Source organism: Antedon bifida, chromosome 10 (genome assembly GCF_963402885.1).
Source record: "Antedon bifida chromosome 10, ecAntBifi1.1, whole genome shotgun sequence".
Lineage (NCBI taxonomy): Eukaryota > Metazoa > Echinodermata > Crinoidea > Comatulida > Antedonidae > Antedon > Antedon bifida.
In genome coordinates, this window is record NC_136235.1 from 20,866,143 (window position 1) to 20,879,058 (window position 12,916).

A 12,916-nucleotide genomic window follows, 5' to 3' on the forward strand; every position below is an offset into this window, starting at 1 on the left:
ATGTTCTATATTTGATCTCCATTCAAGAATGGAGACAAACAATCTGTTTAAAACATGTTTATTCTGGGGGACGGTGCGGCCATACACACCAACTACCATAAACGTTTATTCATAACATATTATAATACAATATCTTGCATGAATCGGATATTTCGCTAGCAATGTAGTAACATTGTTTAATAAAATCAAAATTTAACAGTGTGGCGTGTTGATCGCGAATACCATCTTTCCCATTACACCTGTATACACTCATTTGCATAACAACGCACGGCATACCGAACCGCTTCGTACTCCTGCGATGAATTTAAATTCCATTCTAAATACGTAACAAAGAGAATTTCTTTTAAAATTGAGGGCGCCAAACATAACATTTACGAGATCGAATACAGTTGAAAAAAAAATTAAATAAAAAAAAAGATGTCAAATGTGCTCTCCCTGCCTCAGCACTAAGGCCCTGCCACAGCCTTTTGGGGTCGTTTCCAGCACATCACCAGATGCATTGATGTTATAGCCTCATGATGTGTGGTGGAAAGGGGGACGTATGATCTGTGAACCCCAAACACAGTGGCCGCATGCCTTTAACTCTATTCCACCGACCAGCGTGGGAATCGAACCCACGACATACGTGTTGTTAACACGACGCTCAGTCGACTGAGCTACCGGTCATATTGGTTGTAAACAGGTTAATACAAGCTTTGTTCCCTCTTGATGACTGTCATGAATATGCATATTGATGACGTAATAATGAATTACGCAAGCACGCATAAATAGACTATTATCAGCTGTTCAGTCAAGTACTTTATGGCGTAACTGGTAAGACTCGAGTACTCAAAACTCCAGCTTGGGTTCGAATCTCTACCAATTTTTTTATTTTTATTTTTTTTTGGAAAAAATAAATATTGTTTTTCTTTTATTTTGGTTTTAGCAAGGTTAATATGATATTTATGACGTAATGATGAATTGCGTAATACACGTATAAATAGACTAATATCAGCGGTTCTGTCATGTACTTTGTGGCGTAACGGGTAATGCTCAGGTTTGAGTGCTCTCAGTTCTAGATTGGGTGGGTTCGAACCTCTAGGGATACATTTTTTTTTAATTAATGATTTTTTAATCTTTTATTTTGAAAGACCGATATTTAATTTAGAGGGTTGTAAATGTCAGGTACAGGCCTAAACAAGAGTGGACCTTTTTTTAAAAAAATCAGGAACAATGTTGTATGGCATTAAATTGTTAGACAATTAAATGGACTACTATGAAACCTCGAAGAGAAGCTTCTGCATTTTTTAGTACTTTTCCAGATGGACTTCTTTTCGAGAATACTTTTGCAAACTAAAATAGGGGAGCTGCTACGTTCCCGCATGAAATTGTTTCTTTACATGATTTGAATAATCTTCTAATGTAAATATTACAAAATAAAAATGTAACAGTGTGGCGTGTTCACCGCGAATGACTAACAACCATCTTCCTATACACCTGCACAAACTCATTTGCATAACAACGCACGGCATACCAAACTGTTCAAAATAGAACTGGAAGGTCCCCGGAAATGACATCTATTGAAAAAAAATCAGTACCCCACCATGGTTGGGGATGAGCAAAGACAATTTTTGAAAAATAGAGCTGCTAGGTTCCCGGCCGAAAAAAACATTACCTGATTTTACATTATATGAAACAAACTAAGACTCACCAGGACAATAGAGTTTGTCCCCGGAAAGTGAACCTATTCATTGAAATTAAATATGATGTCTCCAGTACTAGCCCACCGCAGCGGTTGGGGCAGAGCTAAGAATGAAAATAGAGCCCCCAGTCCCCAGAATTGCACTTATATTTATTATACATAATCACCTATGATAATTATGATAATCGTTCAAATGCCAACTATCCAGATCGACTTCAAAATGTTAGGTGGATTTTCTACTTAAAAAACTCGACTTCGTATATGCCTACAGTAGCCCGGCGGCGGATAGTCTAAGTTTCGAAGTTGGTCTAGACATCGGCATCTTTGCAAATGTTCTATATTTGATATTTGATTTCACTCCCCATTAACCCCATACAAAAACCAATCGGAGACAAACCATCTGTTTAAAACATGTTTATTCTGGGACGGTGCGGCCATACACACCAACTACCATAAACGTTTATTCATAACATATTATAATACAATATCTTGCATGAATCGGATATTTCGCTAGCAATGTATTAACATTGATTAATAACATTTTTGCCACCCGCAAGCCGCCTTCTGTCACATTTAAAAATGCATGAAATTAGTCTCAAATCGGTTTTGGGTTCATTCAGCCCCGGTTAGCAATTTGACAAATTTTTACTTTATAACACATAGGCCTACTCAAATACATAAATATGCGCAAATTAGCCTCAAATCGTAATTTTTGAAAGACTTACAGACTAAGAATCCATCTGCATATCATGTTTTTTTGCTAATGCTAATGTTCTTTTCGCCGACTATTACTATCTCATGGAGTGCTAGGCATGTTACTTTTTCTACGTACATTATTCTTCTAACGTATAATACACATCGGCTGAAATCCCACTAGCTGTAATGTAGTTCGAATGCCATGTTTTGCCACCGTTTTCAATCTCAGCTACAGTTGTCCATTTCCCGCTTCCGATCATCTTCCCGTTTTCCCATCTGACCGTCCTGTCCGTTGGAACCCAGTGGATGTCGTCATATTGTGCTTCTCCTAACGTAAACGTCCGAGTTGAATGTTCCGATACGATAGTGAAAGTATCGCTATGTTCTTCTTTACTCACTCGTAACCAAGCAGAGGGTGTGGTCATTTTTTTCGGACAGCTTCCGTCCACACCGGTGTACATTTCGTTTACAAATGCATCGTAGTTTACGCTACGTTCAAAGCGCCAGGTGCCGCAGTATGCTAATTTTCCAGTATCCGACATCTTACCAAATCTTACAGTTTACGACAAAATTGTTAATAATGTATTTTCAGTCTGCTAAAACTATTACGGTACAAAAGTGTCTACTTCGTGGGCTTGTTGTATAAGGGATGACTGTACAAAGAGAAATTATGTCGTTAATTCCACTTTTGCTGGTATTAATTTGCGATTCAATATGAACAATATTAGTTTTACTTCAACAGCATAATTTCTTTGTGAAATTAACAAACCCGCAACCATCAATATTTTCATTGTTGTTCTTATTTACCGGTACTAAACGAACATATTTACATTATAATAAAACACTTTACATTTTATTTCATACAGGTTTTATTATACAAAATAGGCAATCATAAACAGATTGCGCAATAACGATGATATAAAACATCATCTCACGTCACAACTACTTAATATGTATCTTAATTACGTTGCTAAAATGATTTGATACGACTTTTATAATATTAAGTAACTATTTGTAGGAATGAAACTAAACAGCCTATGGTCCATTACTCCATCTATTCCTTAATCCATGCTCCATCAATGTTGGGAGGATACTCACTAACTTACGAGATCTGGTAATCAGAACATACAACGAATACAATTGTAAAATCGGTGGGATGTATTGTACGGTGATAAGTCAATACACGAATGAACGTTAGTACGATACGGGAGATCTTATGTCCGACAAATTCGAGTCGACATTTTCACTCTCATGTTCTCATTCTCAACATTTGCGATAGTTGGAATATTTCTTTTTTTTTTTTCAAATTCATAAGTTTGCACCGGTGAACTTTCAAATCGATAATGCGCATGCGCCGTATAATTTTAGATAATGCATGCAATATAATCAGATTCCATAAGAAACGATCTGTATATAAAATAGTGTACGGTTCAGGTACATCAGCGTTCAGAATACAGTGCATCATAATACTAGGATCTTTAGTTTATTTTATATTTTATTTTAATGTGAATATGGTAGACCTATCCATTATTAAAATAATATACTGTAGGCCTGCTAACTAACACAATCTTACAAATAATATAATAAGTGAACACCAGGAACCAGGAACTGATAAATGGCGGTAGAGACAGCTATATTTCTACGAGGCACCAAATATAAAAACTTGCACTCAAATTAGCCAGATGTAAACTTCATGCTCCAAGAAACAGGCATTGTATTAGTTCATTGATCCCTGTATGTTCTTCACATCCAAGCAATCAAGGTTTATACACTGTCATTTCTTTCTGTAGGTGTAAAAGTAAAAATATTAAGAAACAGTATCAAAATGGTTCATAAACTTGTATTATAGTGATTAGGTTCACTTTTAGGTCCTGCCTATACACCCTTGTTTTGTACGTATGTAATCGGTATGTTTTAAACTATAAACCAAGGTGTTAAAATATTGGGTTTCATTTTCTTTTGGAGTTCATAATACAGGGAATATGTTATTTGACATTCTATATTAAGCTCTGTCTACACTATCAAACTTGATGTGACATGAAAGTGTGATGTGCCCATATATGGACATGATGATATCATACCACTACCATATTTGGGCACATCACACTTTTTTGGTCAAACTAGTTTGATAGTGTAGACAGAGCTTAATAAAGAATCAATTGTTTTCAATAAAGTAAACATTACAATTCATTCTGTCGACTTCTCTCCATGTCTAATCGCTGCCTTTCAATTTCCAATCTCTGTTTTTCAATATTGCATCTTTCCTCTTCAACATAAACAAGCTTTTTTAAAATTCCAATCAATTCCACTTTGAATGTCTTCGGCGTCTCTTGCTCGAATGCATCTGCTTCACTTCCGTGTGGTTCTGGTTCCCACTGTAGCTCACCAACACTTGTACAATATACTGGTAATTCACTGGTTCTTTCTGTCACAAATAAAGTGAAATCATGTAGGACTAAAAGCATACACACAAAATGTATTGTAGATGGAGAAGTATCCTATATTTAAGCTTGCAGTCTGCAAATTTTCTTTTTTCTTTTTCTATTTGTACATTTGTTGATATGGATGAAATATTTTCGAAATAAAAGAAATTGATTGATTGATTAGGGCCTACAATAAAATGAAATAGAGCTTGATTATCGATAAATTATTAATTATCAATTTCATTTAATTGACAATTTCTCAAACCTCAATTTATTTGTTAAAATTATCCTAATTCCTACCTTCAATTTCACTAGTAGGAGGTGCAGTTTCATCAGAAAGTTCTGCTTTAATATTTGCAGTCTTTATTTGAGTTTGAGTGGCATTAGCTTCTTCTGGGCCGACTTCCTCCTGGTCACCACCTTGATGTCTGTCAAAACCAAGATTGTCACCTGCTGTTTCCTCATCGACAGCACGACATAGCGTGTCCAATATCATCTGTTGACATTCATTATCTAAGGCAGGCTCAGACCCAGGCCTAAAACGTGCAGTTGACTTGATATTTCCTTCACCTCTTTTTTGACTAATCAATCTAATGTTGGCCCATTTTTTCTTGATTTCATCAACACTTCTGTCCATACCGCCTGCAGCAGACACATCTGCAGCAACCTCCTCCCAGGCTCGTCTCTTGATAAGTCTCATCGGGTATGTTGCTGTTGTTGTTCCTGTAGGCCTACATCCGTTCTTTTGTCTGGCATTTATTACTGATATTCTTTTGTTGACTCCGTCAATAAGTGCTGTTATTTCATTTCGAGAGAAATTTTGACTTCTCCTGTGCCTCCTGTACATCTTGAGGGTGCCTATTCTGGGTTTGCGATACCCAGTTTACCAAACTCTAGGCCCAGGCGTCGTTGTACAGCTATGCACAGAATGAAATCAACGAGCGAAGCCAACTCACTCATTCTCGCTCAACTCAAACCACTTAAGATCGCATATCAGCTTAAGCGTATTAATGGTCTATCAGGTATATTCAATATACCATATTGGTCAGTCGAGTACGTTCGACTTTTCAACCACAATACGTCTGTATGAAATTCTACTCGGATACATCAAGATTTGTTAACTTTAATTTAGAATAAATCAATAACAGAATTGTTTTATTCATATGAACTCATTAAAATGGAATAATTCAACTTTAAATCTATTTTATCACACAACAATAAAGGAGTTCTTATGTCCGAGTAGACTCTCTTACAGACATGCTATGGTAGATAAGTTTGCCATGCTCCACTTACCAATACGGCATACAATACGTAGTCAATTTACTGGATATGAATATTCATAAGCTTATTCAGTATCCGCTTAAAAACGTACGTATATCTAACAATAACATGTATTAATTTAGAGAATGTTATAAATGTTAAATTTCTATTTTGTTCACTATATCCTCTAAAGACTACACAAATAAATAAAAAGAAATAACATACAGTACATTTGATACTCATTATTATGTTTATTTTTCAAAAATTCTATCAAAACAATATTTCACATTGAATAGCCTATATTTAATAGGTCTATTATTTACATCCAATAAATCATTTACACCATTTAAAAAAAATTCTTAATAAACCCATTCATATCTTTTTTTGTATTTAAAAAAATTAATCATTTCTATTGTTATTTAAAGAAAATATTGTTATGTTGTTAAAACATAATTTAGTTCTATGATTATTTTTAACTGTATAAAATGTCAGTGTGATACGACAATCCTATACAGATAATCTATACCCTTGAAATATTCCAGTACCCTGATTTTTTATACTCATATCATAAGCTATGTTTACATGTTTTTTCTCTATTGAGGTGCTACTGCTATTTAGCTTGTTCATTCATTCAGCTATACTAATGCATTGAAGATTGATACACACATTATAACAATGTTAATAACTGTCAATCAGGGGTGACACGAAAGATTATGAAAGCTAAGACCCCCTAAGATTACGAAACCTACATTTTCTAAATTCTTAACTCATTAACAAAAATCTTCAAAAGATTAAATATTTATTTTAAATATGAATTATAACTAAATTATAACACAAGCAGCTTGTCAAATTCTGTCAGATTTTTTTTGTTTTATCAGCTTATTCCAACCATAACACGCCTCATAATCAATTCTGAAAAAAAAAATGATTTTGTTTATTAATCTATTGTTTGTTTGTTTGATCAAAATAAGTAAAAATGACTTTAAGCACTGACCACCTAAGCAGCTAAGAAGTAAAATAATAGCTGAAGGCTATTGACAATACAATTTAAAAAGAAAAACAATAACCATTATGTTCAACTGCAAATTGTAATAAAAAAATGATGTTTTGACTTACATCATTTTGGTACAGTATGTCATGTGGCGCTTATTTAATGTATGGAATAAGGTTTTCAATAAACCATTGTTCAGTAAACTGCAGGTGATCAGTTGGTGATGTCAGAAATACCAGTTTGTTAGCAGCATCCATTGCCTTCAAGCCAAGTTTGTCCTACATTGTCAAGTCAAAAAAACATTGAATTGGAATAGAATTAGATTATTAATGTCATAGTGTATTTAACTGTTTTTGAAACATATTTCTAAGTCTACATTTTCTATTTTTATACTGTCAACTTATTATTGGATGTTTTCATCTCTGTTAGTTAATTTGAAATTAAAAAAACAATTAGATTTAAACTAAAGACATTTTATGATATAAATAAATGGTTCGAAAAGATTATATTTATACTGAAAAAAAACAAAAAAAAACAAATAATTATATTTATACTAATGATATATAAATCGTTGAAAAAAATAATAATTTATAGGTTTTAAATTTAAATTTTTAGTAAAAAAAAGAAGTAAAAAACACAATAATGTTCTTATAAGCTGTCTACACTATCAAATTAATTTGACAAAAAAAGTGTGATGTGCCCAAATATGGTAGTGATATCCCCAAATATGGTAGTGATATGACATCATCATGTTCATATATGGGCACACCACATATTTTTGCAACATATACTTTGATACTGTGTAGACAGAGCTTTAGAAACATGCTTTACCATAGTGTACAATGGACTGTCTTGAAGCTTGTATAGTTTTTGAGTTGTACCTGGCTCGTAGAAACCAAACCACTAAAAAAATGTATAAATAATTATAATACTGTATAACATGTATTTTTTGATAGATAGGTAAAGAGATAGAGAAACTCTAAGCCCAGTGATATACTGGACATTTTCAACCAGTTAAGATGAGGATAAATATGAATGTGGAAAAGCCTTTCCAACAGATATGTGTAATAAATATTATATTTTATACACATACCTCACTCTCCTTTGGTTCAACCATATGATCTTCAGAAAACATGACCATAACAAACTTATTGAGACGCATAAAGTTAGTCTTGTATGTTTCATTAACAACCTACCAGAGTAAAACCAATCAAGTTAAACGATAAATAACAATAACAATATCATAAACAACATTTGACTGGCCTATTAGGCAGTGTTGTTTTTTGAATATGGGATTCAGTTATATTTTATCTGCTTGATGTATGAAAGTGTAACATTTTGCGGTTAATTTCAACATGTGCAGTCAAGCATATCAACTAACTAAACTATATGTATACAGATTTTGGGTTTTTTTTAGAACCTTTTATATTGTAATGTGTTATACAGGTTATACCATAAAACCTCGAAAACAAGCCCATGGGACTTAGGACATTTTGTGTGTTTCTTTTTAATTTTTCAAAGTTTTACGCTATTTCCATAAAAACAGTTCAAATGTGAATGGATATATGCTGAAAAATATTCCAATATGAATATCATTCATTGTTGGAATGTAAGTAAGAAAAAGGCTTTATTTGTGTTGTTACTATGTTGAATGATAAAAACAACTAATAGTTCGCACTATTGCACGCCATGTGACTCACAATCGTCCAACCAAATAACAGCATTTTATTTAGGTGTTATCTAAAAACAACTAACTTACATTCTCCTGGTTAAGGTCTGCAAGGAATACACTTTTTTTCTTGTACTCTGCTTCTTTGAGAGGATCATGCCAGTACTGTGCCTGAACAATACTATACAAAATGAATCAATGTTAAACACAGTATTAACATTTTGAAAGCAAAAATACACAGTGATAAAAGATGCAGCAGCTCCAAACTCTTGTGGAATTCCCTACCAATTTCAATCAGACAGTGTGCTACTTTAAACTCTTTCAAGAAGACCCAGTTGAAGTCTTTCTTTTTGAAACAAGTTTTCATTAATTTAAATTATTGCCACTTCTCGTCTATCTTAAATTATGTACAGCGCATTGATAGCTTGCTTATATGCGCTATATAAGAATGAACTATTATTATTATTATAAAGTTGTGGAAATAGCTATCAGGTATGATAGAGGGAGCTTTAGATTTATGATTGACAGCCAAGGAACAAGCTAAGTCATGACAAGTGATGTGTCGTGGTTTTCCAACAATATTCATAATTTTCAAAAGTGTATAGAGTTTAGCCTCCTACAAATAAAAAAACAGTATATGAAACTTACTGATCTTGTACAAATCTGAAAAAAAAAACAAGATATGTGAGTATGAATTGACCGAACCAACTAAACACTAAAATACAATACACTGAAACAAATTATAAGTAATAAAAATTGTGTTTAATAGTAATGAAAATTATGCAATAATTGCCATTACCCAACAATTAACATGAGCTGTGTTTGTTTGAGAATTGTTTTTTTGGGAAATTTATATATTTAGGCAAATTGCCAAGGATAGACATAAGCGAATTCTTTCACTATCCTTCTTAAAGGTGGCAATCCTGTTCACAAGACAAATATATACACAAGATACAAGATTGTGTGGATTTATGCCTGACTGGTAAGAATAGATATCAAGGCAATACAACTCTGATGCAACTATAGTATTACCATGAGAACTTAGTACAGGTATCACTACTGAACTCAGACACTAAAACCAGTAGTAATGTAAAAATCATCCAGAATATACCACTTACTCAATATATGCTCCAAAATTAAGTAGTTCACGGACATAATTACAGATTGTGACATTATCTCCTGGGCATCTTGGGAATCCATAAACACCTGTACAAAAGAACGCACTAAATAATAGTATCTATATTACACAGTTCTCAAATTAATAATTTCCATTATATCACTTAGCAGTTTAAGGTTTCTCTAGGCCTCTCAAGTTTATATTTATGTATATTGTGGTTTTATGAGAAATATTTTATTGTACAAAAACCTGAAAAGTGTATTTGTATTATTTGAAATGTGATGAATCAAACATCATTTATTTACCTTGGTGCTGGCCTCCAACTGATATAAAGTTCTTCATTGGTGGTTTAGGACACTTCTGTGCTACAGCACGTCTGTCAAATTGTAATATTTCTTACATTAAAAGTATGGCATTTATTATTGTCTTTAAGCTTAAAAACAACCCACCACCCTCATAGGTGGATAATGGAGGGTAAATTTACAATGCAAAACTATCTATTTATTGTATCAGCTTTAAGCCGTGAGACCCCTATTTTAAATCCAGATCTCTCACTGACCTCCTCTGACCCCAATGACCATTCACAACATCCTGGGTTCACCCTGACTTACAAGAACTGACCACCTTGGGAAAATCCAATGGAATTGTAACCATTTGCCAGTTTTGGATCCTTAGCAATCAAATCACAAGCCATATCAATCTGATCATTGCTGTTCATCAAGAAGCCATTCAGAGTATCCTAAAGTAGAAGACAATTTTTTTTAAGTACAGACTTAAGACCATTGTGAATGTGCAAGTTAAGCACATTAAACTATAGTACTGTAAATCAATGTGATACTCAAAGAGAACAAACTTTTTTTAAATTAATTGTTAATTAATAACAATAAAAAAAGTTTATTTAAAAATTACTAAATTGACTCTTTTTTTTGCTAAAATTGACACAAACCTCTTCAATGTTGTTTCCTATTCTCAATGAATGGACATAAATACCAGGAACTTCTTTCTCTATCATCTTTTGAATATTACCAAGACTTAGCGGGTTGCAACAACTATCACCTACAATATTTTAAAAACAAAATTCATTATTTTTCCAACAAAATTACACCAGCTATAACTACACTATGCAAAACATTCCAAAAAATACTTCAAACAAAAATATGTATACATCTGCTTTAAATTAAATTATATGAAGAAGACAGGTGAGCTGTAGTAAACTGCAGTATGCGGTGTGACCAAGCAGCAAACAATGGTACTATATTATACCTATGCTACGCGCGCCCCTGGGCCTCCTAATTAAATAACAAATAGGGCGGACCTAGACCTACTAGAGGTTAGGCCCTACTTTCTCAGCAGTGTGTATTCAGCGACCGACTGCAGCAGCAGCCAGTAATATATAATAGTTAGGCCTAGCCCAGGGCCTACTTACTACTCTACTACTAGCTAGGAAAAATAATATAATATCACTAGTGAGACACTAACCCATCCCATGCCACATTACTAGAGGTAATGTTGCATTATCCGTTGTCTTAAAAACCTTTACAGATCCACAAACAGACACGCAAAACAGAAACAAACACATAAATCCCTTTTGCAACTCCATCATGTTGTTGTTGTTCGTTGTACACTTTTTGCGTTTCTGTGCTGTCATGTGATAAAACATATCACGTGATACTTTCACCGATGATGGCAGCACACACCAAAACTTAAAATAAACTAAAATAAAATAATTAAAAGTTAATTATATCTCAACAGTAATAGTAATATTTTATTTTTATTTTATTTTATTCAGTTGACAACCAACAGCGATGAAACCGCCACTAACAGGTTGAATCTAATAACGATTTATTACTATTACTATTACGTTTGAGATATAATTAACTTTTATATTTTATTTGTAATACCAACCGAATGAATCTTTTTAATGACTTAAAATAAACTATTACTACAACTTGAAATATTTGATATTTCAAATAAAATCCAATCAACCACAAAATTAGTAAGAATATTTTTATCAAGGTAAATAAGGTATAATAGTCTACAATTTAAAATTTACAAGAAATACAATCGAACAATTAATGAAAAAATTATTTGCACGTATATAGGCCTAGATAAGTACAATAAAACAATAATGATGTATATGAATTTTATTATCGAATCGTTTTATTTCATTTGAGGAAATAAATAAATATAAGACACATAAAAGGATTTACTGTATCAAGATTATTTATTCATATAATACCATTTTGTGTACCTGAGTGGTTATGTAATGTGTTTTAAGTTTTAAAAGTAATTTTGAATAATTAAAATAAATGATTAAATCAGAGGCTTAACTAAGCATTGACATTGACAGACATTTACAACCCCCAAAATATCTCTCTTTCAAAATAAAAAGAAAAACAATATTCGTTATTTTCTATTAAAAAAAATTATCCGTAGTAGAGGTTCGAACCCGACCCAATCTAGAACTGAGAGCACTCAAACCTGAGCATTAACCGTTACGCCACAACGTACATGACTGAACAGCTGATAATAGTCTATTTATACGTGTATTACGCAATTCATCATTACGTCATAAATACCATATTAACCTTGCTAAAACCAAAATGATCAGTTAGCTCAGTCGCCTGAGCGTCATGTTGACAACACGTATGTCGTGGGTTCGATTCCCACGCTGGTCGGTGGAATAGAGTTAAGGCTATGCGAGCCACTGTGTTTGGGGTTCACAGATCATACGTCCCCCTTTCCACCACACATCATGAGGCTATAACATCAATGCATCTGGTGATGTGCTGGAAACGACCCCAAAAGGCTGTGGCAGGGCCTTAGTGCTGAGGCAGGGAGAGCACATTTAACATCTTTTTTTTTATTTAATTTTTTTTCAACCTGTATTCGATCTCGTAAATTGTATGTTTGGCGCCCTCAATCTTAAAAGAAATTGAATTTATATTTCATCGCAGGTGTACTATACGAAACGGTTTGATATGATGCCGTTTGTTGTTATGCAAATGATTGTGCAGGTGTTGTGGGAAAGATGGTATTAGTCATTCGCGGTCAACACGCCACACTGTTACATTTTGAT

The 12,916-nt window shown here is 33.3% G+C and overlaps 3 protein-coding genes across 4 annotated transcripts in view; 1 reads left to right on the forward strand and 2 right to left on the reverse strand.

Annotated features, from left to right (window-relative positions):
* LOC144854787 (myb/SANT-like DNA-binding domain-containing protein 4) overlaps positions 1 to 5,799 on the reverse strand; it is a 125,689-nt gene extending 119,890 nt beyond the window's left edge. The window contains exons 1-3 of one of the 2 annotated variants that reach the window (XM_078712770.1): positions 5,101 to 5,797; positions 4,562 to 4,802; positions 3,229 to 4,161 (exon numbers count right to left, since the gene is read on the reverse strand). In XM_078712770.1, the coding sequence (XP_078568896.1) occupies positions 4,152 to 4,161; positions 4,562 to 4,802; positions 5,101 to 5,647 (798 nt within the window). In that variant the 5' untranslated portion in view covers positions 5,648 to 5,797 and the 3' untranslated portion in view covers positions 3,229 to 4,151. Of the gene's footprint in view, positions 1 to 3,228; positions 4,162 to 4,561; positions 4,803 to 5,100 lie in introns of those variants that run through there. The other variant, XM_078712771.1, reaches the window with a different exon arrangement.
* LOC144854763 (uncharacterized) overlaps positions 1 to 12,916 on the forward strand; it is a 74,844-nt gene that overhangs the window by 44,345 nt on the left and 17,583 nt on the right. The gene's annotated exons all lie outside the window — the stretch shown is intronic.
* LOC144854784 (palmitoyl-protein thioesterase 1-like) lies at positions 6,353 to 11,468 on the reverse strand. The gene is made up of 11 exons (XM_078712766.1): positions 11,317 to 11,468; positions 10,784 to 10,893; positions 10,449 to 10,576; positions 10,143 to 10,213; positions 9,839 to 9,926; positions 9,369 to 9,383; positions 8,811 to 8,901; positions 8,145 to 8,243; positions 7,883 to 7,954; positions 7,177 to 7,329; positions 6,353 to 6,972 (listed from the first exon to the last, which is right to left on the reverse strand). Exons 1-10 carry the CDS (start codon positions 11,438 to 11,440, stop codon positions 7,207 to 7,209), a joined length of 921 nt encoding a protein of 306 aa, XP_078568892.1. The 5' UTR covers positions 11,441 to 11,468; the 3' UTR covers positions 6,353 to 6,972; positions 7,177 to 7,206.